At 37.2% G+C, this 23,790-nt stretch overlaps 1 protein-coding gene across 6 annotated transcripts in view; it reads right to left on the bottom strand.

The window, feature by feature from the left end:
* The window catches only part of ITPR2 (inositol 1,4,5-trisphosphate receptor type 2), a 496,243-nt gene that overhangs the window by 285,798 nt on the left and 186,655 nt on the right, over window positions 1-23,790 (bottom strand). For all 6 annotated transcript variants that reach the window (XR_010411569.1, XR_010411571.1, XR_010411570.1 and 3 more), the window contains 5 exons: window positions 21,534-21,727; window positions 17,009-17,138; window positions 14,972-15,029; window positions 13,026-13,191; window positions 11,577-11,750 (listed from right to left, as the gene is read on the bottom strand). Coding sequence is in view for 3 of the 6 variants with exons in the window: in XM_064591479.1 (XP_064447549.1) it covers window positions 11,577-11,750; window positions 13,026-13,191; window positions 14,972-15,029; window positions 17,009-17,138; window positions 21,534-21,727 (722 nt within the window). In the remaining 3 variants the exon portion in view is untranslated. The remainder of the gene's footprint in view (window positions 1-11,576; window positions 11,751-13,025; window positions 13,192-14,971; window positions 15,030-17,008; window positions 17,139-21,533; window positions 21,728-23,790) is intronic.

The raw sequence follows: 23,790 nt of genomic DNA, 5'->3' as shown, positions 1-23,790 counted from the left end.
CGCTGAAAATGAAAAAAAAAAAAAATAGTCCCTGAGGTAAAAACTAGATAGACGGCTCAAATATTAAACTCTAGATCAGTGACAGTATGAGTAAGCTTTTTAAAAAGAAGCATGCAACCAAATACAGGTTGGTAGATAAATACAGAGATACAGACATACAGATACAGAAGCACAATTGTTGTGAAGAAAAATTAACAGCCAAAATGAATAACATGAGTGGGAACTTCTCTTAGAAGCTCGATGATGCCCAAGTGACCTGCTTCTCAACCCTTAATAAAGAGGTGGATGAACATAAAGGGCAATCCTGACTTAACCCATTCAGATATGATTTTCTGAGTTAATCCCCCCTTCCCTATATTTAGAATTCAACACCTATTTGAATGTGATGAATTACTAATGCTACAGATATTGTCAACTTGTTATACTCTAGCCTTTAATCTTTCAACAAGGATGGTATAGTTTTTTAATGCCCTGGAAGGTAAGTTTAATAAAAGAAAATATTATCATATACAACAGGTAGTAAAGCTCATAGGTGCTAGGGATGCAATGGGCTAACTAGATGACCAAACCTATCCCATCCACCTCCCTACAGTAACAGGATAATTTTGGATCATATGCTGAGATTTGTTAGTCTTAGTAGAAAGACTATCCATTCCCATTTATGGCCCAGAGTAAAGAGAAACTACTATTGAGGGGGAAAAAAAAAAACTTTTATGTTATAGGAAAGATTTTTTATTGTTAAGATGAAGAAGCACATTTTAAAAAATCACATTGATGTTATCTGGTCTTCTGATATCTAAGCAGGCACAAAGTTAGACCATTATGATCTGTTTTAAAACAATGCTAATCATTCTGTGTTTAGAGCCTTTGTAAAGATTTACTAAACAACAAAGGATTATTATTTGTATTGGCCTGCTAGAGTCCGTCCTGCCTGCTACTGGCTGTTGCCATTGACATTGTGACATATTTCATCCTGTTTACGATAAATTGTCACTATCTTTGGCAGTTGGTTCATTGCAAAGTGTAGATTATTTGGTTGTGTACAAGTTAACAACTTTGTAGCTTCTCACTTTTACTTCTTATATTAAGCTATTATAAATGTACCTACCACTCTCCTGGTTTCTCAATCTACCCATTTGTATATATTTCTACTGCTGCCACCTTAGTTCATGCTTGCATAACCTCACACCTCAATTTAAGCAAGAGGCTCCTAGTTGGTCCCCACCTTTAGTCTCTTGCTCTGCCAGACCAAATTTTCCAAGATGGTATACTCACCTCCCAACCCAAGAATGGTCAGAGGCTCCCAATTTCCAGATATTTCAAATACAAACCACTTATTCTTGCTGAACTGATTCTCTTTTTATTATTCTTGAATATATTAGCTAACTAAATCCTCCTGACCCTTCAGAACAGTGAAGCCTTCTCCAAGTCCTCCAGCCCACACTGACTCCTCCCTCGTCTGACCACACAGCTCAGTATTTAATCAGACATTCTGGCGTATTGTTTTCTATGCGTTCATTCTTTGAGGGCAAGAGCCATTATCTCGAACATTAGATTTGATTACAGGTATCGATCAAAAGGGAGTAAGAACAGAAATGAGAAGTCCAGGTGTGTACAAAGGCTTACATAGGCATGATGGTGAAGGAACCAAAATCATACTTTAAGCAGAAAGTTCAAAAGAAGGATTTTGCTCTAGAGAGACACACAGCAACCAAATAGAGGTGGTTCAGATATGGTCCACAAACCTAGCATCAATAAACAGACATTCAAAGGATAAATATATGGGCCCAAAATAAAGAAGAGTTTGAGGAAGAGTCTCTAAGAGTTTATTTTTTTAAGATTTTATTTATTTATTTATTTTGTGAGAGTGAGAGAGAGAACAGAGGGGAGGAGAAGAGGGAGAAGCAGACTCCCCGCTGAGCAGGGAATCTGATGCAGGACTCGATCCCAGAATCCTGGGATCATGACGTGAACTGAAGGCAGACGCTTAACCTACTGAGCCACCCAGGTGCCCGAGTCTCTAAGAGTTTAAAGAAAATTTAAGAACGTCAAATGTGACAAAGTTGAATTGCAGAGAAACCCCTCCAACTATACAGCATCTAAGAGTGATAGATAAAATCTTTCAAATGTCCCATTTTAGAAAAAAAGATCCCTTTTTAGTAAAGAATAGGAAGTAAATGGAGGCCAGACACATAAAGATTCACCAAAATTTCCAAGTAGTAGTCAAGCGCTGGATTCAAGCAGGACCCACCCTGAGGGCGTCCGTCCATATCTGATAACCTTGATACTGAGTTTGAATATGTCCCACACACACAATGGAAAGGAAACAAAGCCTGAATCCCAAGCAAGACAGAGCGCTGATTAGAGAACCCGCCTTAGAACCAGGAATCCTTAGAGGAGCCATCCAGAATAAGGCAGGAAAAGATGCGGCCCACAGAAGAAGAAAGGGGTACCTGGCTTAGCCTTGGCTTATTCAAAGCCAAAAAAAAGGGAGAAGAATTCTCCTGAGCTCCTATAGGACAAGCCCACTTTCATAAGATTTGGAACTAGAATTCCCACTAATAAAGGGGCCTCAAAGGTCCCAAGCCCAAAACATTGTTTAAGATGGTTACAAAAAATATAGCAACCCAAAGTGCCTCATAGAAGCAAATGAAATTTTCTCTGGGTTAAACATAACCCTCAGAGTAATTATACATATAAAGTTCCAAAGAATCTAAGTTCATAATACTTTTTTTAATTACTAAATATCTAAGTAAACACATTCCCATGAACTCCTGCAAGAGTAGCAAACTTAAAAGCTGCAAATGGCCCTCCTATTACAAAACAGCTACATCCTAGATAAAGAACCTATCTTAAGTACATTTCTGGACTCACAGAAAACAAAGGAGGACTCCAAAACCCCACCTTCCATCTACCAAAAAAAAATAAAAAATAAAAAGTAAGCTGAAACCAAATCAGAACTCTAAACTTCAAGGCAACATGATAAGGTTTTCTGAAGGTAAATGCCAACACTAGCAACTCAGAGGTGAAGTCTGTTCTAAGCACGTGTCAAATTCAGGGAGCTAAACCTGAGACTCCTGCCTTCAGACAGATGTAGGAGGAGAAAGCATCATGGTCTCAGGCTAGCAGTGACCCCTGGCAACAGGCCAAAGTAATCACAAATACTCTAAGAAGGAAAACATGCCCAATTTCAACCCCCATTTCTGAAGTCAAAAACATAAAGCTCAAAACCAACAGTCGAATATTTATAGCATCATTATTCATAATGGGCCAAAACTGGAAGCAACCAAGATGTCCTTAAATAGGTGAATGGATAAACTGCTGTACATCCCACAATGGGGTGTTATTCAGTGATAAAAAGAAATGAGCTAGCAAGTTACAAAAGGACATACAAGAACCTAAAATGTGTATTGCTAAATGAAAGAAGCCAGTCTGTAAAAACTATATAAACATTAAAACCATACATTCTGGAGAAGGCAAAACTATAAAGACAGAAAAAAGACGAGCAGCTGCCAGGACTCGGGGGTTCACAGGGGAAGGACAAAGAGGTGGAGCACAGAGGATTTTTAGGGCAGTGAAACTATTCTGTATGATACTGTATGTGACATTATGCATTTGTCAAAACCCACAGAATTGTACAACACAAATACTGAAACCTAGAGTAAACTATGGACTTTAGTTAATAGTGATGTATCAATACTGGCTTATCGATTGTAATGTACCACATTAATGTACTACATTAATGCAAGATGTTGATACTATGAAAATGGGGAGAGTGTATGGGAATTCACTGTACTTGGTCCACAATTTTTCTCTAAACCTAAAAGTGCTCTAAAAATAAAGTCTATTAAAAAAAAGTATGAGATCATAATCAAAGGTGACCAAATATATAAAGCAACAGCACCGTGAGTGAGAATCGTAAGAAATGCCCAAGTACTTCTGATCCTGGAATTATTATACAAAGTCTATAAAATAGCCATATGGAATCACAAAAATTAGCAAGCAACAAAAGAGGATCAAAAAATGACCAAAAAGGTTGTTTTAAAACTCAATTGCAGGTATGAAAAAATATAATGACTGAAATTAAAAAGTCAGTAGGTAAACTGCAGATAAGACATACTCAAAGAGAGACTCATATAAATCTAAAGAAATTACTCAAATTCAGCACAAAGTCCAAGATATGGAAAATATAAAAATGAAATTAACAGATATTGAGGCAATAATAAGGTTTAACAATCAGCTTCAGAACTAAAGCATCACTCTGAAACAGACAGCAAACGTCTCAACAGCAGCAACAGAAGCCTGAAGACATGAAATATTATCATCAGAAATGGAAGAAAATACCTTTCAACTGATAAAAGTTTTTGTTACCAGGAAAAAAATAATTTTAAGTTTATAGGCATCAAATAAAGTAGCCTTAAAACGTGTCAACTATGCTCAAATTAAAAAAAAAAAAGCGAAGTGCAAGAAAACCAAACTAACAAAAATAGCCTTAAAACATATAAAGTAAAAATTAATAAAAGTACAGAGGAAAATGTATAAACCTACCATTATAGTGGAAAATGTCAACAAATCCCTCTCTCAACTATTGAAACGTCAAGAAAACAAAAATATTAGTAAGTAGATAAATGATTCAAACACAGGAAGCTTAACTTACTAGCCATATACAAGGAACCCGATACCTGTTCACATTCTTCTCAAGCCCACATAAAACATTCACAAAACCTGATGGTATATAATAGGCCAAAAAGCAAGTCTCAACAAATTTTGGAGAACCGAATAACTCTCTCGCCACAAGTTAATTAATTAAGACTTCAATAACAAAAAGGAATAAATTTCGTCTAGACATTTGGAAATTTAAGACCTCACTTCCAAGTAATTCTGGGAGAAAGATGAAATCATAATGGAAAAATTTTAAAATATCTAATACTGAACAATAATATAAAAGGCATTTGTCAAAATTTGTGGAATGCAGTCCCTTAGAAGGAAATTTTACCATTAAATTTTTTAAAAGTCTGAAAAGTGTGTCAACATAAAAGGTGAGAATAGAATAAATATAATAAAATAAACCCAGAAGCTCAACAAAGCCAAAAACAGATTCATTAAAAAGCATGAATAAAATACGTGCAATGCTGGTAAGATGATACGTGCGTGACATTATTCATTTGTCAAAACCCACAGAAGTATACAACACAAATAGTGAAATCTAAAGGGTCAAAATAAGAAAGTTAACACAAGTAAACAATATCAAGAATAAAAAGGGGGTCTTGGGACACCTGGGTGGTGTAGTCAGTTAAGTGTCCGACTCTTGGCTTCGGCTCGGGTAGTGATCTCAGGGTGGTGGGATCCAGCCCCAAGTTGGGCTCTGCACTCAGCATGGAGTCTGCTTGGGACTCTCTCTCCCTCTGCCCCTCCCCCGCCAAAATAAATAAATCTTTAAAAAGGGAGGGGTTCTGCAGCTACAGAGATAGCAGAAATTTTAAAAGATAATGAAAGAATATGAACAAATGTATGCCAATAAATTTGAAAACTAAAGCATATGGCTAGAAAAATATACAGCAAACTGACCCAAAATAGAAAATCTGAATGAATTTATAACCGTTAAAAAAATTGAATCAGTAGTTAAAATCTTCCCACAAACTAAATCCAAGGCCCAGGCAGATTTACAGATACGTTTTTTATCAAACATTCACAGAATACATATCTAAACATATGCGAAGAAAGGGGAAGATCCTGCAACTCATTTTATTATGAAGTTAGTCTAACCTTGTTACCAACACTTGACAGGAACAGTAGAACAAAGGAAACTTACAGGTCAATCTCACTGACAACAAAGATGTAAAATCCTAAACAAAATATTAGCAAACTGGATTTAGCAATGTAAAAATTACCAACAAGATAAATTTATTTTAGAATGCAAGGTTACTATGGTAGAAGCTCTATTTATGATTCTTGTTATTAAAATTAGCAGACTAAGAGGGGGATGGGTGAAATAAGTGATGGGGATTAAGAATGAGCACTGGGTGATGTATGGATGTTGAATCACTACATTGTACATCTGAAACTAATATTACACTGTATGTTAACTAACTGGAATTTAAATAAAAACTTTTTTAAAAAATTAGCAGATTAAGATTAAAGAAAAATAACAATCCTGATAGATGTATGAACTGTGTTTAATTAAAGTCAATAACCATTCATGATAAAAATTAGCAAACTAGGAATAGAGGGGACTTCCATAATTGATAAAGGGTATCTACAAACACAAATGGATAATAAACCTTATATTCAATAGTTAAAATGTTAAAATCATTCCCTTTAAAATCTGAACCAAGACAAGGATACCACATCTATTCAACATTATACTGGAAATTTTTACCAATGCAACAAAGAAGAAAAAAGAAATGAAAAGATTGTACTCAAGTTTGAACTATAGCATCACCATGACTTGAAGTTAAAAATATATTTTTTTTTAAAGATTTTATTTATTTATTATTTGACAGAGAGAGACACAGCGAGAGAGGGAACACAAGCAGGGGGAGGGGGAGAAGGAGAAGCAGGCTTCCCGTGGAGCGGGGAGCCCGATGCGGGGCTCAGTCCCAGGACCCTGAGATCATGCCCTGAGCCGAAGGCAGACGCTTAACGACTGAGCCACCCAGGCGCCCCGAAGTCAAAAATATTTTTAACCTTGGTAGTAGGTACACATGAATTGGTAGGACCTAATTAACTTGCCCATACAAGATTTAGTTTAATCTAAAATGGAAAAGGAAGTGAAATGGCCAATAAGCCTATGAAAATATGCTCGAACTCATGAGTAATCCCACAAAATCACAACAGAGAATATATCAATTCACCCAATTATCAAAAATGAAAAAGTGAGAAAGTCAGCCGTCGTGAGGATATGGGGCTACAGAACTCTCATATAATGCTAGAAGGAGTGTCACATGGTGTTCAGAAAACAACTAGCATTATTTGGTAAAAGTAAATATTCTAGATGTTTTATACCTAAATATATATCCTGAAGGATCTCTTTTTTTTTTTATTTTTTTTATTTGAGGATAGTTGACACACAATGTTATATTAGTTTCAAGTATACAACATAGAGATTCTACTTCTCTATACATTATGGTACCAAGTGTAGCTACCATCTGTCACACCACACTGTTACATTATCATTGACTATATTCCCTGTACTGTGCTTTTTATTCCTGTGACTTACTCCATAACTGGAAACCTGTATCTCCTATTCCTCTTCATCCAATTTGCCTATCCCTCACTACCCTATCCTCTGCAAACCATTAGTTTGTTCTATTCATAGGTCTGATTCTGCTTTTTGTTTGTTTGTTTATTCATTGAGTTTTTTTTTTTTTTAGATTCCACAGATGAGTGAAATCATATGGTATTTATCTTTCTCAGTCTGACTTAATTAACTTGGCATGATACCCTCTAGGTCCATCCATGCTGTTGCAAATGGCACAAGCTCATTCTTTTTTATGGGTGCATAATATTTCAGTGTGCATGTGCATATACACTACATCTTCCTTATCTACTCATCTATCAATGGACACAAGTTGCTTCCACATCGTGGCTATTGTAAATAATACTAAAATAAACATAGGGGAGCATATATCTTTCTGAAGTGTTTTCATTTTCTTAGGGTAAATAGCCACGAGTGTAATGATTGGATCATATGGTATTTTTATTTCTCATTTCTTAAGGAAACTCCATACTATTTTCCACAGTGGCTCTACCAATTCACATTGCCACCAACAGTGCACAAGGTTTCTTCACATCATTGCCAACACTTGTTATTTCCTGCCTTTTTATAGCTATTCTGACATGTGTAAGGTGGTATCTCATTGTGGTTTTGATTTGCATTTTCCTGATGATGAGCGATGTTGAGCATCTTATGTTAGGTCATCTGTATGTCTTCTTTGGAAAAATGTCTATTTAGGTCCTCTGTCCATTTTTTAATTAGATTATTTGGTTTTTTGGTGCTAAGTTGCGTAAGTTCTTTATATATTTTGGATATTAACCTCTTATCAGATATATCATTTGCAAATATCTTCTCCCATTCAGTAGGTTGCCTTTTTGTTTGTTGATGGGCTCCTTTGCTGTGTAAAAGCTTTTAATGTTGCTACAGTGATGTCAAAGAAATTACTGTGTTTTCCTCTAAGATTTTTATATATTCAGGTCTCACATTTAAGTCTTTAATCTGAAGAGTCTCTTAAACATGTGCATCAGGTGGCATACAAAAGTTTTTAAAGCAGCATTGCTTTTGGTAGCAAAGTTTCTTTAAAAACACAAGCACTGTAAAGAATGAAAATGTCCACCAACAGTTAACTAGATAAACATGTGCATCAAGTGTAATGCGCTTTCTCTAATATATATTAGAAAAAATGAATGAGTTGCAGCTACACATCAGCAAGGAAGGAGGGCAAAAATATATCCAAAACAGACTACATGGAATATTTTTCATAGGTTTTTCATGTTTTAGAGATACAAATAGGTGTGGCAGAAACCATTAAGAAAAGCAAGGAAATTAACATAAACTCACAATAACGGTCTCTTCCTGCATACAGGGAGGGACCGCAGGGACTTCTTACTAGTAATATTCTATTTCTTAAGCTATGTGTTCATTTCAATAGAATGTGCTACCTCAAGAGTTACTGAATTTGCCATCACAGAAGTTCGTTTTGTTTTAAGAAACATCTCACTCACGTGAGCTATTTAGAGAGAAAATAAGTATCAGACGGGAATTGGACTTGATACCCCTACAAGTATATTTTAACTCTAAGATTTCATAATTCCATACCCATCATAGTAAACAGTGCAATATGTTGTGCATAAAAACCAATAAAAATGATAACAAACAGTCACTGACTGCTGACTTTGGCAGACACTGTCAGTTGCTAACCAACAGCCTTTCTTTGTTCTTCCTTGATAGCAGATTTCAATTTTGTTCTACTATCTACCCTTTCCCCACGTAATTCAGGGGAGGGTATCGTAGAGCTTGAGGGTCATCCTTTACTTAGGCTAAATTAATCTTATAATCCACTGGTTTAGAAGAAAACATGTGGCCCTGCTTTGGACAAGGAGACATGAGATAGAATCTACTAAGGGATCTCTGGAAAAGGTTTCCTTGCTCCTACACAGGAGACTCAGAAATGCGTAAAAAGGCAAAGATACTCTTTTCGGTGTTGTTGTGCAGAGATGTGATGTCCAGGATGCTGCTTCCATGATGCAACCATGAAAAGATCAGTCCCAAAATTACGTCTATTGGTCCATAGTGACCACACTGAGAAAATGAATTAATTAAAGCTGGAGCCTTACTTCTTGACTTGTTGGTAAATAACATATCGCCTTCTTGTTTCTATTTTCGCACTGAAGTTGTATTAACTGACATGCCATGTGCACAGTTTGCTCATCTGATCTAGTATTCTCATGAGTGAAATACCATTATTATGTCCACTGAATGAATATTAAAAACAAAACAAAACAAAAAAAAAACCAGGGAATTCAAATAAGTTGCCCAAAGTCACACATATACTTAGCGGCAAATTCTAAGGTATGTGACATCAAAACCCATGCTCTTAACACCCTACCCATTGAAGGCCATCGTTCTGTGGCTGTAAGGGCTGAGAAGAAAATTCCTGAGAGACCCGAGTGCTCCGTTATCTAGCCCTGTGCTTTTCAGGTGTGAGCGAGTGGTGGCGAAGCCTCAGTGCTGGCAGCAGCTGAAGCAGCTTCTAGAATCGGAATCGTAGCTACGATTGTCTGACATTGAAATCAACAGTCCAGTGGCAGCCTCCAAGCTGTACTCCTCGAGACTTTCCCAAAATGCAATTCCTTGTATTAAATCACTTCCTGCTTCAAGCACCGAAAATCCTGACCATTTTCTGAACTGATAAATCCTGTACTCAGCAAACAATAAACAAATTCCCACTTCAATGACTTACATTCATCTCAAGTATCTAGAAAAATAGATTTACAACCCACGTGGAAAGCTGTTTTGTTTCTAAGGTATCCCCAATCAGACAACTTATTCATCTTCTTTCTTACATCAATACAAATTGCTTATTAAACTGCTTCGGGGATACCATGGAGATACACACACACACACACACACACACACACACACACACACACTGATGAAGGCTCTTTCTCCACTTCGCTCAGAGAATTAGGAATTTAAACTGCAGACGAGTGACTAACATCCTTCATGGAACATCTCACCTATACTCTGACATGATTTTTTGCAAACTTTTACAAAGAGTATTTTCCTATGGTTTAGAGCTGTTCTTTATTTTTAAAAATGCAATGTTCTAAAAGGGGAAGCAACATTATGTTTATTCTCTAGAAGATGTGCACAGGATGTATCTGCAAAAGAGGTATTCCAGCCTTGTGAAAGCATAACACATCTCTTAACGTCTTTAAATATTATATCAGAAAGTGCAATTGTACAATTAAAGAGCCTGGAACTTATCCTCTGAAAGACCTGGGTTAAAATCTCAGTTGGGTCTTTCTAACTCTCTCCAAAGTTTGTTGTAACATTTAAAAAGAGATAACATGTATGAAAATGTCTGCTATAAGACGACTACAGCAAGTACTACATAAATGTTAAATGTCCTCTTATTTCTTAAATATGCTGTGGAAGAACTCTATATCAACAACAAAAGAGCTGGTCATGAAACAAATTTATATGGAGTAGGAATTCTACATTTTAATAACTTCCATTATAAAATCACAGAAAAAAGTTGCTAAAAATTTAAGTCTAACATTTTGTGCAGATTAGTGGTAAGGAGTCCTGAGACAAGGAAGAAGGAGTAACCCACCAGATGAACTTGCCTTCAGGACTCTTCCACATTTTGAGGACTGAAATTTTCCCCTACTCTGTCTTCACCTTTCACTACACAACATTTTGGGTATTCCATCAAACAGAAAAGCTAGGGTAGGTAAACCTCTCTAAATAGTCTACATTCCCGCAGATTAAAAAACAACTAAATAAAACACAAGACAGGAATTTAAGAAACAATATCTCATCAATTAGGATGTTGGCATTCGTTTGCCAAGTATTACCACTAAAACATGGCTTTAAAAACTTTAAATGGTTATTTAGTATTTAGTGAAATGTGAAAACAACAACTACTTAACCCACCAAAAACTAAAACCTATACAACGGAAGACTTAGGATCACCATCTTACCACTCTTTAGAGTAAATAGAGATTTTTGGTATTTTCATGCTGGCACTTAAAGCATACTGTTCCATGTAACTATTTTTATGTATTATATAAGGGTAAGCAGTGAAGAAAGAAATGATTTACAGGTTGGCAATAAATAGCCATAGTGAAGGGTAACAACGAACTTCCACCTCTTTACAGGTCTATGCTTAGGACCCACAAGACCCATAAGAATTAACCAAAACACAGGTTTATGGAGTTAATTGATTTGGCAAATGAAAATTGTATGCTCTGTTACTCAGAACAAAATTTTTCTTTATGGATAATTTTGGCTATAGGGCATATGATTAAAAGACATTGTTTGGATTATTTCAAAATACATCTTGAAAACGAACCTCAATTGGCTCTTCACCACCTTTTACTTGACTTTCACCCATTTCTCCATTCTCATAGTTGCTGCTCTTCTCAACCCATAACTCAGATTTTTCTACAGTTAGTCGAAGCTGGTCTAGATCTGCCTTGATTTGCTTGTAGTTATCTACATCTTGATTGGACACCAGCAATTGCACCTGGAAAGAGAAGAATTTGAACCCTCAATTTACTTATGGAAATTCCTTCATTCCTATTTCATTGATGTCAAAAATCCCAAGTCTTTTAACAAATGTGTTTCAGTTGAAGTTTAATATTTCTAGAATATTTATGGATATTTTAGATATATATTGGCCATGAAAACTTACCAGGAAGTATCTGTGAACACTACCTAATATATTCATATGTTATAAAGAATTATATATTTTTAAAAAGTGAGCCCTAGCAAAGTGCTAAAGAGTAATTTAAAATAAAAGATACCTTAACTCTAATTTCACTGTTAAAGTTAATTTTTCCCGAGACTCTATCTATTTGAAAAGAGGTAGAAATACAGAAATAAGTGGAAGAAAATTCTGACATGGTCGAAACCTCATGTTATAAACCTTTATTTTATTATAATTTATATGTATTACATGACATACAAATTATGCATAATTATATCTATTTCTATAATTACTCTTGTAATTATTTCATATTTCAATATATTCTTATAAAACTTCTTAATGAAAATCAATGTTTTATTAAATACAATAAATATTAGTGAAACACACATGTAAGCCCTTAGGTATTATTCATTAGTAGGCTCAAAATCGATGTCATTCAGATGACAAAGAGAAAGATCAGATCCAAAACAGTTACTTTCTTTTGTATTTATACATTTTTTCAATCACAAAATATTTATTTCAGCGCTACTGCTTGTCCTATCCAAATTTATCAGTAAAATCTGGGGTCAAAATAATAGCAGTGACAACAAAATTCCTAATATGGTATTTTCCCCCAGTGCCTTCCTAAATCTTCGTGCCTGTCATTTCCATTCGTGGGGAACTCTTTCTAAAATAGATCATGTCTTAGCTTAAGACAAGGCCACATCTGGGGCGCCTGGGTGGCTCAGTCGTTAAGCATCTGCCTTCGGCTCAGGTCATGATCCCAGGGTCCTGGGATCGAGCCCCACATCAGGCTCCCTGCTCCGCGGGAAGCTTGCTTCTCCCTCTCCCACTCCCCCTGCTTGTGTTCCCTCTCTCGCTGTGTCTCTCTGTGTCATATAAATAAAAAAAAATCTTTAAAAAAATAAAATAAAATAAAATAAAATAAAATAAAATAAAAGACAAGGTGACATCTGTCTTTAAAGATAGAAAGTGTCTCTAGGAGAAGCCACACAGTCTGATTAACTCTGCAACCATGAAGTGAGGTCAGATGTTTTAAACAATATTTTCGGAGCTTCTGCTATGGCAGCAGTGAGGGCTCCTCAATCTTACCTGTTTAAATGCCTGTAAAACTTCTGCTCTCTGGCTGAAGTGCTTGAACAGTAGTTGCAGGGCTCCCGAGAGCAAAGGAGGGTAGTCATGCATGATCAGATGAATGAGGACCCGTAAAAAGGTCCTGCCTCCTTCATCATCAAGTTGAACTGGATTTTTCTCCTTTCTATAAAACCAAAAATCATTCTAAAATAACTTATATTTACCAAAAATTTACTCATAAGTGGTTAAAATTGTGTATACATTCTCAGTTATATGACTTTTCCCCCCAAAATTGGAAAGTAAAAAGGAAGATCATTTTACTTTTTTCCCTTCATGTAACTGATGAAGAAACAAAGCACATAAAAAGAAAAAAGAAAAAAAAAAAACATGTTTTTGTCCACAAAAGCAGGGATGACCAACCATCCCCATTTGTCCAAGGCTGAGGGGGTTCCCAGGATGGAGGACTTTTCAGGACTTGCACTGGGAAAGTACCAGGCAAAGCAGGATGAGTTGCTCACCTAGACATAGACAAAAGCTACAATCCAAAAATTGATCCAAAAAAACTTCAACTCTAGTATTGAGAAGAGATACTAGGACGGATGTACAGCAACAACTAACTTTCCCCAGCACCCTAGAGACCTCTCCACAACAGGTGGTGAGCGGCCAGGAAGGACAAGGGCACGCGCACGTGCATGCACACACATGCGCACACAGTCATCACCAGAGCTGCTCTCTGTGCTTGGTATATTCAGACCCTGGGTAAGACTGCACTGGATAAGAGATCGTTTTGGTTTTTTTTTTTTGAAGTTTAGTAAGCTTTTATTTTATTCTTATTATTAATATTATTATTATGTTCAATTAACCAACATATAGTACGTCATTAGTTTTTGATGTAGTGTTCCATGATTCATTAATTGCGCATAACATCCAGTGCTCATCACAACACATGCCCTCCTTAATACCCATCACCCGGTTACCCCAACTCCCACCCCCCCTTCTGTAACCCTCAGTTTGTTCTAAGGTGAAAAAATCATACACTGATTTATTGTCTCTTCCCAGGAATAGTGAAGTACTTAAATAGGAAAACAACAATAACAACAACAAAAGCTGTCAAAACAATATAAAAACAAAGCTAAACCAAATGTTCACTAGAGATTAAAAAAAAATCCTTTTTGGTCCCCTTCTTCATTCTTGTTTGTCTTTCTAACCAAAGAAAATGCAACAAAGGGCTTAGTGTGAAATTTGTTTAGTTTCTCATGGCAAATTTGTAATAGAAATGAATGCAAGAAACTCAATAATTTATAGCTTAGACATTTTAGGGCTTTTTTTTGCTTTTCTTTTTTAGTGCTATTTCATTTTGGAAAAAGAAACAACTTTAAAACAATAAATGTCAGGGTTCCTAAAAACAAAGGAGGGTAGTCACACCAGAGGCATTTTATTTTCTTTAATCAGGGATATTTCCAACAGGCAGAAAATAGCTTTATTTCTCACAAATGAAGTTAATGATAACATTGAAAGAAGTCACTTTCTTGCCTCAAAATTCTCAGATGCAGGAAAGCACTGTTTTGCAAGATGCAGTGCTATTTATACCAAGGGACTTAAAGGGCATCTGTGTGCTGTCCTTATTTGAGGAAAGAAAAGCAAAGAATTCAGGGAAAAGTTCAATATGCTGATTTCATCTCTCTTGTCTTTTTCCCCTGACCTACCTAAAGAATGTGCTCTCTCTCATTCTCTCTCTCTCTCAAATAAATAAATAAAATAAAAATCTTTAAAAAAAAAAAAAAGAAAAGCTATGCTTTCTCTTCTACAGTAAATTAGCAGCTTTGTTTCTGGTAGAAATTATGTTGACAACAATAAAGGATCTAAAATTAAATAAATATAGGGACGTAAACAATAACAAAGTATCAATAGAACTCTAAGCAAAATCTTATCCACAAGATAAAGATACATAAATGTTACTATACCTTCCAGCAAACATAGTTTCTGCCTGGGCTGCAATTTCATCTATATCAGGAACAATAGCTGAAAAGACAAATGGCAAAATCCATTCGTTATTGTATCCTAGTTAGGAGTCACAGTATTTATACCAATATTAGCATACCTAAAAATATTTGTATTAATTTCTTTATACCACCAAATGTAACAGTTTAAAAAGTCACGATCTAAGTCCACTTAGAGATCAACATTTTAAACAAAGTTCATATTTTAAATATATATTGCTATAGTCAAAGATATATTTAGAAGACCAGAAAGCACCATTTACAAAGTTGCTTCACCTGTATAAACATGTATCTATATGCATCAACTCCGGGCACACACACACACACACACACATATGTAAAAACATATAATTTAATGGGGTGATGGAAGGATGTTTTTTAAACATGTTTTTTAAAGAATCAAAATATAGCAATAATGAACCTTGTTACTATATGGTACTTCCAAACAACATGACCCTTTTACCCACACTTCCTTCTAAAATTCCATCCCTTCTTCTTATGGGACGTTAACTTCTTTTTTTAATGTGAACCAATCATGATTCCTCACCCATCCTCACCACTAATATTTTGAAGATATCTTAGTTAAAATAACACATTTAAATAAGTACATTATTTATTTCTTATCTCCAAAGTTTAAAAAGAAAACAGAGCAAGTTATAAAAAAGGAAAAAGAATCCTCCCCAGAAAGCTCTCTCTTCCAGATTCAACCAATGAAAGATCAGGTAAATCAGAGAGAACTGGTTTTCTGAGGGTTACTTCAGTAACCATACTTCACTGACACTTAGAGCTTCTGTTTCCAGAAGTCTGGCTTCTAAGAGCCAATAATTTTTATTACATTGTCAATGCAACCACCAGCAAGATTTTCGGGTTCTGCCATATCATTCCTGGAAATAGCCCTTTGGGGTTCTATACTTCTGGGAAGCACAAAAACAACATGGTTGCAAATACACCAGAAGTGACCTCTCCCTTAGGAAAGCTTAATTCCGTCTACAGAGACATGCTGCCTTTCGGATGGTACTAACGAGTCGGAGATCAGGACATTGGTCTACCATTCATTTTAACTACACACAATCACTGAATCATTCCTGTCATATTGAATGATGGGTGAAAGAGAGGAGGATACCTGTTATTTTCACGGTGGTTGTGATTAGAAGAAAATTTCCTATCTGTGTACAAATCTTATCCTCAGAAAAAGAATTCTGTGACCTGGCTAAATCTTTAATATGACATAGTTTCTAACCCACTGTTACTGGTAGGATCTATCCAGAAAAATTGAAATTTAATATTTCTTAGGTTTCATAAGGTACTTTCGATAGCCACAAAATTTTCACAATAATTTTTATGCTCTTTCTTCATTATGCTCCTACACAGAGATAGACTGGCTTCATTCTCACATTTTTTAAATGTGAAAAATTGACATATAGTACCAGTTCATAACCATGCAAAGTAAACACACACACACACACACACACACACACACTAATACCCCCATTTAGACCTTTGGGAAATACCATGTCTTTATTCTTGAGTTGGGCAACAGCTTCCTACAAAACAACTTTTTGCCCCACAGCTACATTTCACGCTGCTCTCTGATTAAGCAAGTAAGTTCCCTTGGACTTTCACCAAAACAGCATGATGCTTACAATATTCAGGCTCTGAAGTTGGAGAGACCTCCGAGGAAATCCCTGCTCTACTACTTTCATGATGTTTAGCGAGTAACTTAATCCATCTGACCTTGGTTTTCTTATCTGTAAAATGGCACAATAAACAGCACCTCTACCTCATCAAGCTGTGAAGATTGCAAAATAAACTACATTCTGAGGACTGAGCACCAAGTAATGGCAAATATCCTCCCAGCCATCATAGGCAAGTCATCTAATGCCCTGTCTGAATTTCTTCATGTCATTGGCGGGTATTATTTCCACATTTTTGTCTCATGGAAACACTACTGGGTCTGAAAATACTAAAGCTACAGAGCAAATACGGGCACAAAGGAGATACCTGACGGTAGTAAGGTATCTGGAGAGCCGCTGGTGGATGTTTCCGTGTTTTCATTGTTCTCTCCAAATTCCTTCTTATATATTGACAGCAGATACGAGATCCTATAATCTAGTCGGACACTCAGGATAAACTACAAAAAGCATTAAAAACATACTTTTATTTTTTTAGCATAGTGGTTAAAACTACAATTCATTACACCAAGAACAACATAACTATCAACGTATCACATGAACTAATTAGAAATCTCAGTGGCATACATGCTTATCAGTCATAAACCTAAGAAAAGTGATACATTTCCATTAGCCAATGTCCGGAAGATCCCAAAGCAGGTTTTTAGGAGGAAGAAAACTTGACTTCCCATGATTACTCTTTGAATAATCCAGATAGAGGTATCCAATGAGTCTGGATGAAGAGGTAATGATTTTTTGCACTTTGCAGAGTTACCATTGGTTCTGGGAGGACAGTGCTGGAGCTGTGACCTTCACTCATGCATAGAGAGGCCAAAATTTCAGGTACAATAGTGTGGATTCTGGCTACACCACAATCGGTCTTGGATCTGGACTACAAAAGGACAGCTGAAGTAACAACAGCATCCAAATATACCATGGATTCGCCTCATTGGTGCTTGTTTCCTTAGGTTGTGTAGTTGTCCTTGTCTTCCTTAACTAACACATTGGCGGAAACTAAGTGCCAATAAGGTTCCCGTCTATGCTAGGCACTAGGAAGAATGCAAACACTCGAAGCCCTCTGGCCTCACGAAGCCAAAGTCTGAGTTGGGAAAACAAAATATAGCATTGTTAACATAATTAGAAAAGCATCGAAGGCTAAATCATGTAGTATAGAAAATTCAGTGGAGATCAGAGAAAGAAAAAGTATGTGCTATAGATTTCTGAGTGGAGAAGGTAAACAACAGAGAAGTGGTTTTATATACAGGGCTCCCTTCCATCCCAGTTTGCCCGAGACAAGCCTGGTTTAACCTTTTGTCCTAGCATAATTACTATCCGTGTCCCCTACACTCTCAAAAGAGCCTTGTTTGGACAGTGAGCAGTAATGGTCACACATGGTACTGTCTGACCTGATCTCCCAGTATTTCTGTGGCTCCTGAAGCAGCCCCCTCCCTCCCCCGCTCCTTCCTCCTCTCATTCCTTCTCACACTGCTCTGTTCCAGAAGCACTGGATGTTTCTCTCCTGCCTTCTCACATGTGTTCAGTGTCCTCTTTACTTTGAATATTCTCCTCCAACCCAGCGTAACCAGTGTTTGAGATATCCTCTAAGATTCAGTTTAAAATGAAGCTTTTCCTGGATCCCTGTCTAAATCCCTTTTTCTCCTTTTTGCTCACTCAACGCATTTACACCTGTCTACTGTCGACCTAATACTTCTTTTATTTACTCTCTGTCTCTCTGTCTCTTCCTCTCTTTCTCGCCTCTGCTAGCCCTATGCTTCTTACGGGCAGCAAACATGCTCCATGTCAGCTATGGTCACCTAAGTTCAACAAACATTTGCTAAGCCAGGAACTAAGAAAGGTGCTGAGAGTACAAAAGGGGTGTCGAGGATAAGACCTGCCTATGGCTGTGAATTGTGCAAGACTGTTGAATCTCAGATCTGTACCTCTGAAACAAATAATGCAATATATGTTAAGAAAAAAAAAAAGAAGAAGAAGAAGAAGAAGGTAGCGGGAGGGGAAGAATGAAGCGGGGGAAATCGGAGGGGTAGAGGAACCATGAGAGACGATGGACTCTGAAAAACAAACAGGGTTCTAGAGGGGAGGGGGCTGGGAGAATGGGTTGGCCTGGTGGTGGGTATTGAGGAGGGCACATTCTGCATGGAGCACTGGGTGTTGTGCACAAACAATGAATCATGGAACACTACATCAAAAACTAAAGATGTAATGTATGGGGATTAACATAAGAATAAAAAAATAAATTAATTAAAAAAAAAAAAAAAGACCTGCCTATGAAGAACATATAATGTGGAAGGAAAAACAAACACCAAAGAGTCTCTTTTATTACCATGTGGTAAGTGCTGCAACGCATCTTGGTTGAGTGGATTGTAGTTAAGAGGATTTTCAAAGCAGGGGACAGATTGTGGGAAAACAGAGCTGAGAAGGGGCCATTGGACTTGATAGCCTTGGGTGGGAACAGAAACTAGATGGCAGGGACTTGAAAGGAAAGGTTTAAAAAAAAAAAAAACTATGTAAAGAACAAATTAATAAGACACTAATTAGTGAAACACTTATTAACTTTCAGTTGAAGATTAGCGCTCATAGAACTGTATTTTATACATATAACCAAAATTAAAACTTTCAACGTATAATATATTTAATTGTAAAATATAAATGGAAGGTAGGAAAGGGGCAGAGGGAAGAATAAAAATAAAGACAGAGAAAGACAGTTGAGAGAGGACCAAAGACAGACAGAGGGAGGGGGGGACACCTGGGTGGCTCAGTAGGTTAAGCATCTGACTCTTGGTGTCGGCTTCGGTCATGACCTCGGGGTTGTGAGATCGAGCCCCAGGTGAGGCTCTGAGCTCAGTGAGGAGTCTGCTTGAGATTCTCTCTCTCTCACCCTCTCCCTTTGCTCCTCTTCACCCACTTGCTCACTCATTCTCTCTCCCTCTCTCTCAAATAAATAAATCTTAAAAAAAAAAACAGAGGGAGAGAACGAGAGAGATAAATAAGAAGAGAGATACATAAAATGATGGGAAAAAGGAAGGAAGACCCTGTAAAGAGGAAGAGCTGGCAGAAAGCAGGAGACTTGTATGAGGAACACGGCTCCAAATAAATTCTTTTTTTTTTTAAGATTTTATTTATTTATTTGACAAAGTGAGAGAGAGAGAGCACAAGTAGGGGGAGAGGCAGAGAGAGAGGGAGAAGCAGACTCCCTGCTGAGCAGGGAACCTGATGCGGGACTCGATCCCAGGATCCTGGGATCATGACCCGAGCTGAAGGCAGACGCTTAACCGACTGAGCCACCCAGGCACCCCCAAAGAAACTCTTGAAGAGGTGTTCCAAGAAAGCAACGTATTCAAGAGCCGCACATAGGAACACATGGTGAATCAGACCCTGATTCAACGCAACACAAAAATCGGAGTGAGAAAAGAGGCTCAACAAGAAATACATTAAAAACCCAAAAGATGGGGCGCCTGGGTGGCTCAGTTGGTTGGGCGTCTGCCTTCGGCTCAGGTCACAATCCTGGAGTTCCAGGATCAAGTCCCGCATTGGGCTCCTTGCTCAGCGGGGAGTCTATTTCTCCCCCTGACCCTTCCCCCTCTCATGCTTTCTCTCTCTCATTCTCTCTCTCTCAAATGGATAAATAAAAAATCTTAAAAAAAAAAAAAAAAGAGGCAGCAAGGAGAGGTCAGCCCTCATCTGCCCTACAGCAATATCTCCATCTCCTGGTTTTTTTAGCAGTTAGATTGTTTTTCAAATGCTGATCTTCTGTAACTGTGGACCAAACTGAGGTCACATATCTTAGATGTTGTCCCGTGAGTAGGATGATGTAAGTTACGGGCTCTTTCCGTCCGCACGTCAGTTGATCACTACCGTTCTCAGTTTAAGAATAGGAGAACCAAGTGATTTTACAGGGTCATGAACACAGGGTTGGGAGGCCTGCCAAAATTTCTCAGGATTCAGCCTTTGGAATTTCTGGAGGAACTGTGAAACCTTTTATGATTATAAATCTAATTACTTTAAATAAAAATGTACAGATCCTTCCAGGACTACTAACCCACTTCTGGTAGCTCAGTCTACATTAAATTATGATGAAAGACTTAGTAAACTGTATCCAGAATCTTAATAGATCCTTGAAAACTCCAGGCTTCATTCTCCAAATCTGGAATAAATGCTATAATTAAAGTATCATAAAGCTACTTTCCAAACTTAAAAAAAAAAAATGCTAAGAATTCACAGCTACAGTAATGGGGAATTTATTCACTAAACCAGTGGGCATGAAATAATAATTTACCTCCTTTAAATTCATGGAGCTAGGTTTTAGACTATATCAACTTTAAAAACATATATTATTCCTAGCCTCTTAGAAACAAAAACACAAAGAGAGATAGTCACTTATATAAAATACTGAAACCAATTATTAACATTTTTGTTAATAATAAATACAATTTTATTTGAGTTTCTTGCTACAGTGATAAATCTGGATACCTAGAATTACATGTCCAATTCAATTAAAAATAGAAATAGAGTTAGAATTCAATCTCAGTTTGCCTGCTCTGAAATCCTGAAGTAAAGGTAAAATGAAATCAGGGTCAATACTAAATGAGAAAATGCATATGAAAGAGGTTTTGTCAACCTCAAAGCACTCCACAATTGTTAGATATCACCAGAAATACATTTAATGGAAATGAACACATGTAACTAATATGTTAAATAGTATCATTAACTCAAAGGAAATAAATTAGATCAATAGCATTTCAGAATATTTCCACAGTGATTTGGAACAAAGAGCGTAAGAAGTTAAACACAGATGCACAATTAGGTATTTGTCACTTCACTTCCATTATGCAACATACCTGCAAAATCTCAATAATCTTCAGTTTGGTGTCCATCACGGTCACATCTTCATGCTCTACGGGGCTCCCCTGCTTGCTGGGGTGGATGCTGGGCTGAACGTCAGGCACACTCATGGGGAAGATAGAGCCTCTACTGAGTACCATTTGGGTCATCATCTCTCCCACCCCATGGATGGTTCTCATGACATTGTTTCCTGGCACAAGAAAAGCCTTTAAGTCAACACACACGACACCGGCAGAATCAGGTGTAATATCCAGTTGGTCAGAACCAGACTGCAAGCATGACAGCAAAAGTACTAAGATAGGAAAGAATAGCACCAGCACTGCTCTGGCTCTTTCCTTACAAAGCACAGATACTGCAGACACATTTCAAAATGACAGATTTTAAAATTTTTAAATTAAAAAAAAGTTTAAAAAACTTTTCTCAGAAAATGTTTTCCAATGATGCACCATGGTGAGTTGTGGTAGCTCTGGTAATATCCAAGTCAGGTCCTTCTGGAACACAGGAAGCCCTACCAACTCTCACACCAATAGGCCCTAACTTTTACAAAAATGCAAATGAGCTCTACGACAAATGAGCTGCAAGTGAGTATACAGGCATTACACGAAAACATGGAAATGGTGACTAGCATCCTAATCCTACCCTCAAACCAAGGACTTTACGGCTTTGCTTTCCTGATGCTTGTGAAAAGAGCTTGTGGGGAGCTTGCTATAACTTCATTTTAAGAAAAAGAAAGTTTTATCTGGGGAAGAAGCATGTGTTTGCCAATACACTTCCCATTCCTTCATCCAGTTGGAATAAAAAATCGTTATTCAAAATCCACAAAACCAATGATGTTTGAGTAATTATGAAAACACATTAGTGACAAACATGATCATTTTCAAAAAGGGAGCACTCCCCTTCTATGTCTTCTTGAGTTTTTTGTTGTTTTTTTTTAATTCCCTAATCTTTTTTTTATTATGTTTAATTAGCCAGCATAGAGTACATCATTAGTTTTTGACGTAGTGTTCAACAATTCATTAGTTGTGTGTAACACCCAGTGCTCAACAACACACGCGTCCCCCTTAATACCCATCACCCGGTTACCCCCTCCCCCCACCCCCCTCCCCTCTGTAACCGTCAGTTTGTTTCCTGGAGTCCAGAGTCTTTCATGGTTTGTCTCCCTCTCTGACTTGACTTCTCATTCACTTGTTCTCCAATAAAACTGCACATACGCTCATTCCTTCCACTGACCACGAGCAGCTGTACCAAAGGATCCTCCTGATACTGCTCCAATTTATGTTCTCCGGCCTGACTGTTGTTTCTCACTTCTAAATTCCCTCAACAAGCAGCAAGGATTCAAAAGAACAATTGTCTACTTTTCTTTCGGAACAGTGGTCTTTGCTTGTGTATGTTCATGGAGCTTTGCCTCAAGCAAAGGCCTAAGAATCTGGCAAATAATTTTCCTTCCCCTGAATGTCTCAGGGTGTAAACCAAGAGAAAGGGAAATGGAAATAAGATGGGATGAGATAAAACTCTCGGCTCTAAGTGAAGAGTATAAACTGTAGGGATACCTACAGAATCAAAAGGCAAACAAAGAAAAGGAAAATATTGAAAGGATGACTCAAAAAAATCTTGATGGTCTTGCATAGACCAACCCACAATTATCATCAAGCCACCAGTAATCACGGTGAAAAGTGAAATGCCTTTTAAAACTTATTCTTATCATATATGAAATTCGTATACATAAAAGAGGGTGGTGCTCAAATAGTACATTTTGGAGTAGGCAGAGAAGTAACATTTTTTTCCTAAAGTGGCATCTTCAAGGCAGAAATTAACTGGTTTTCCTTCTGAGAGTCTATGAACTTTGACTGCTGTTGGCATAGACCAAAAAAGGGGGAAAAGAAAAAATGTATATGAAAGGTAATTTCCAAGTTTAGACAAGATTGAGATAAAGGATTTGAGAGAGCCCTATTTTCTAGAACAACCTTGAGGCAGAATGCTTCCTTTTCCGCGGTTCTCAAGCAATCACAGCAGTTGACTACTTCCAAATCCCTCCATTGTTTGCTACGTGGATTGCAGGGATGCACATCTGGTGGTTGGCAATGGTTTTAGGTCCCCGATGTTAAACCAGTACATTTATCCGAATCTTGATTCGAGTATGTATATGTGTTAGCCTCCAAGAGATGCTTTCTCACCACTAACACCGAACAGGCTCCTTTGTCATTCCTACCCCTGATTCACACAGAAATCCTTGGCACCCACAGTGTCTGCATC

The sequence above is a fragment of the Mirounga angustirostris genome, unplaced genomic scaffold (genome assembly GCF_029215605.1).
Source record: "Mirounga angustirostris isolate CCGP_5_RB_7025 unplaced genomic scaffold, mMirAng1.0.hap1 SCAF_5, whole genome shotgun sequence".
NCBI lineage: Eukaryota > Metazoa > Chordata > Mammalia > Carnivora > Phocidae > Mirounga > Mirounga angustirostris.
The sequence above is the reverse complement of the archived record's forward strand: the minus strand, read 5'-3'. Positions and strand labels throughout refer to the sequence as shown.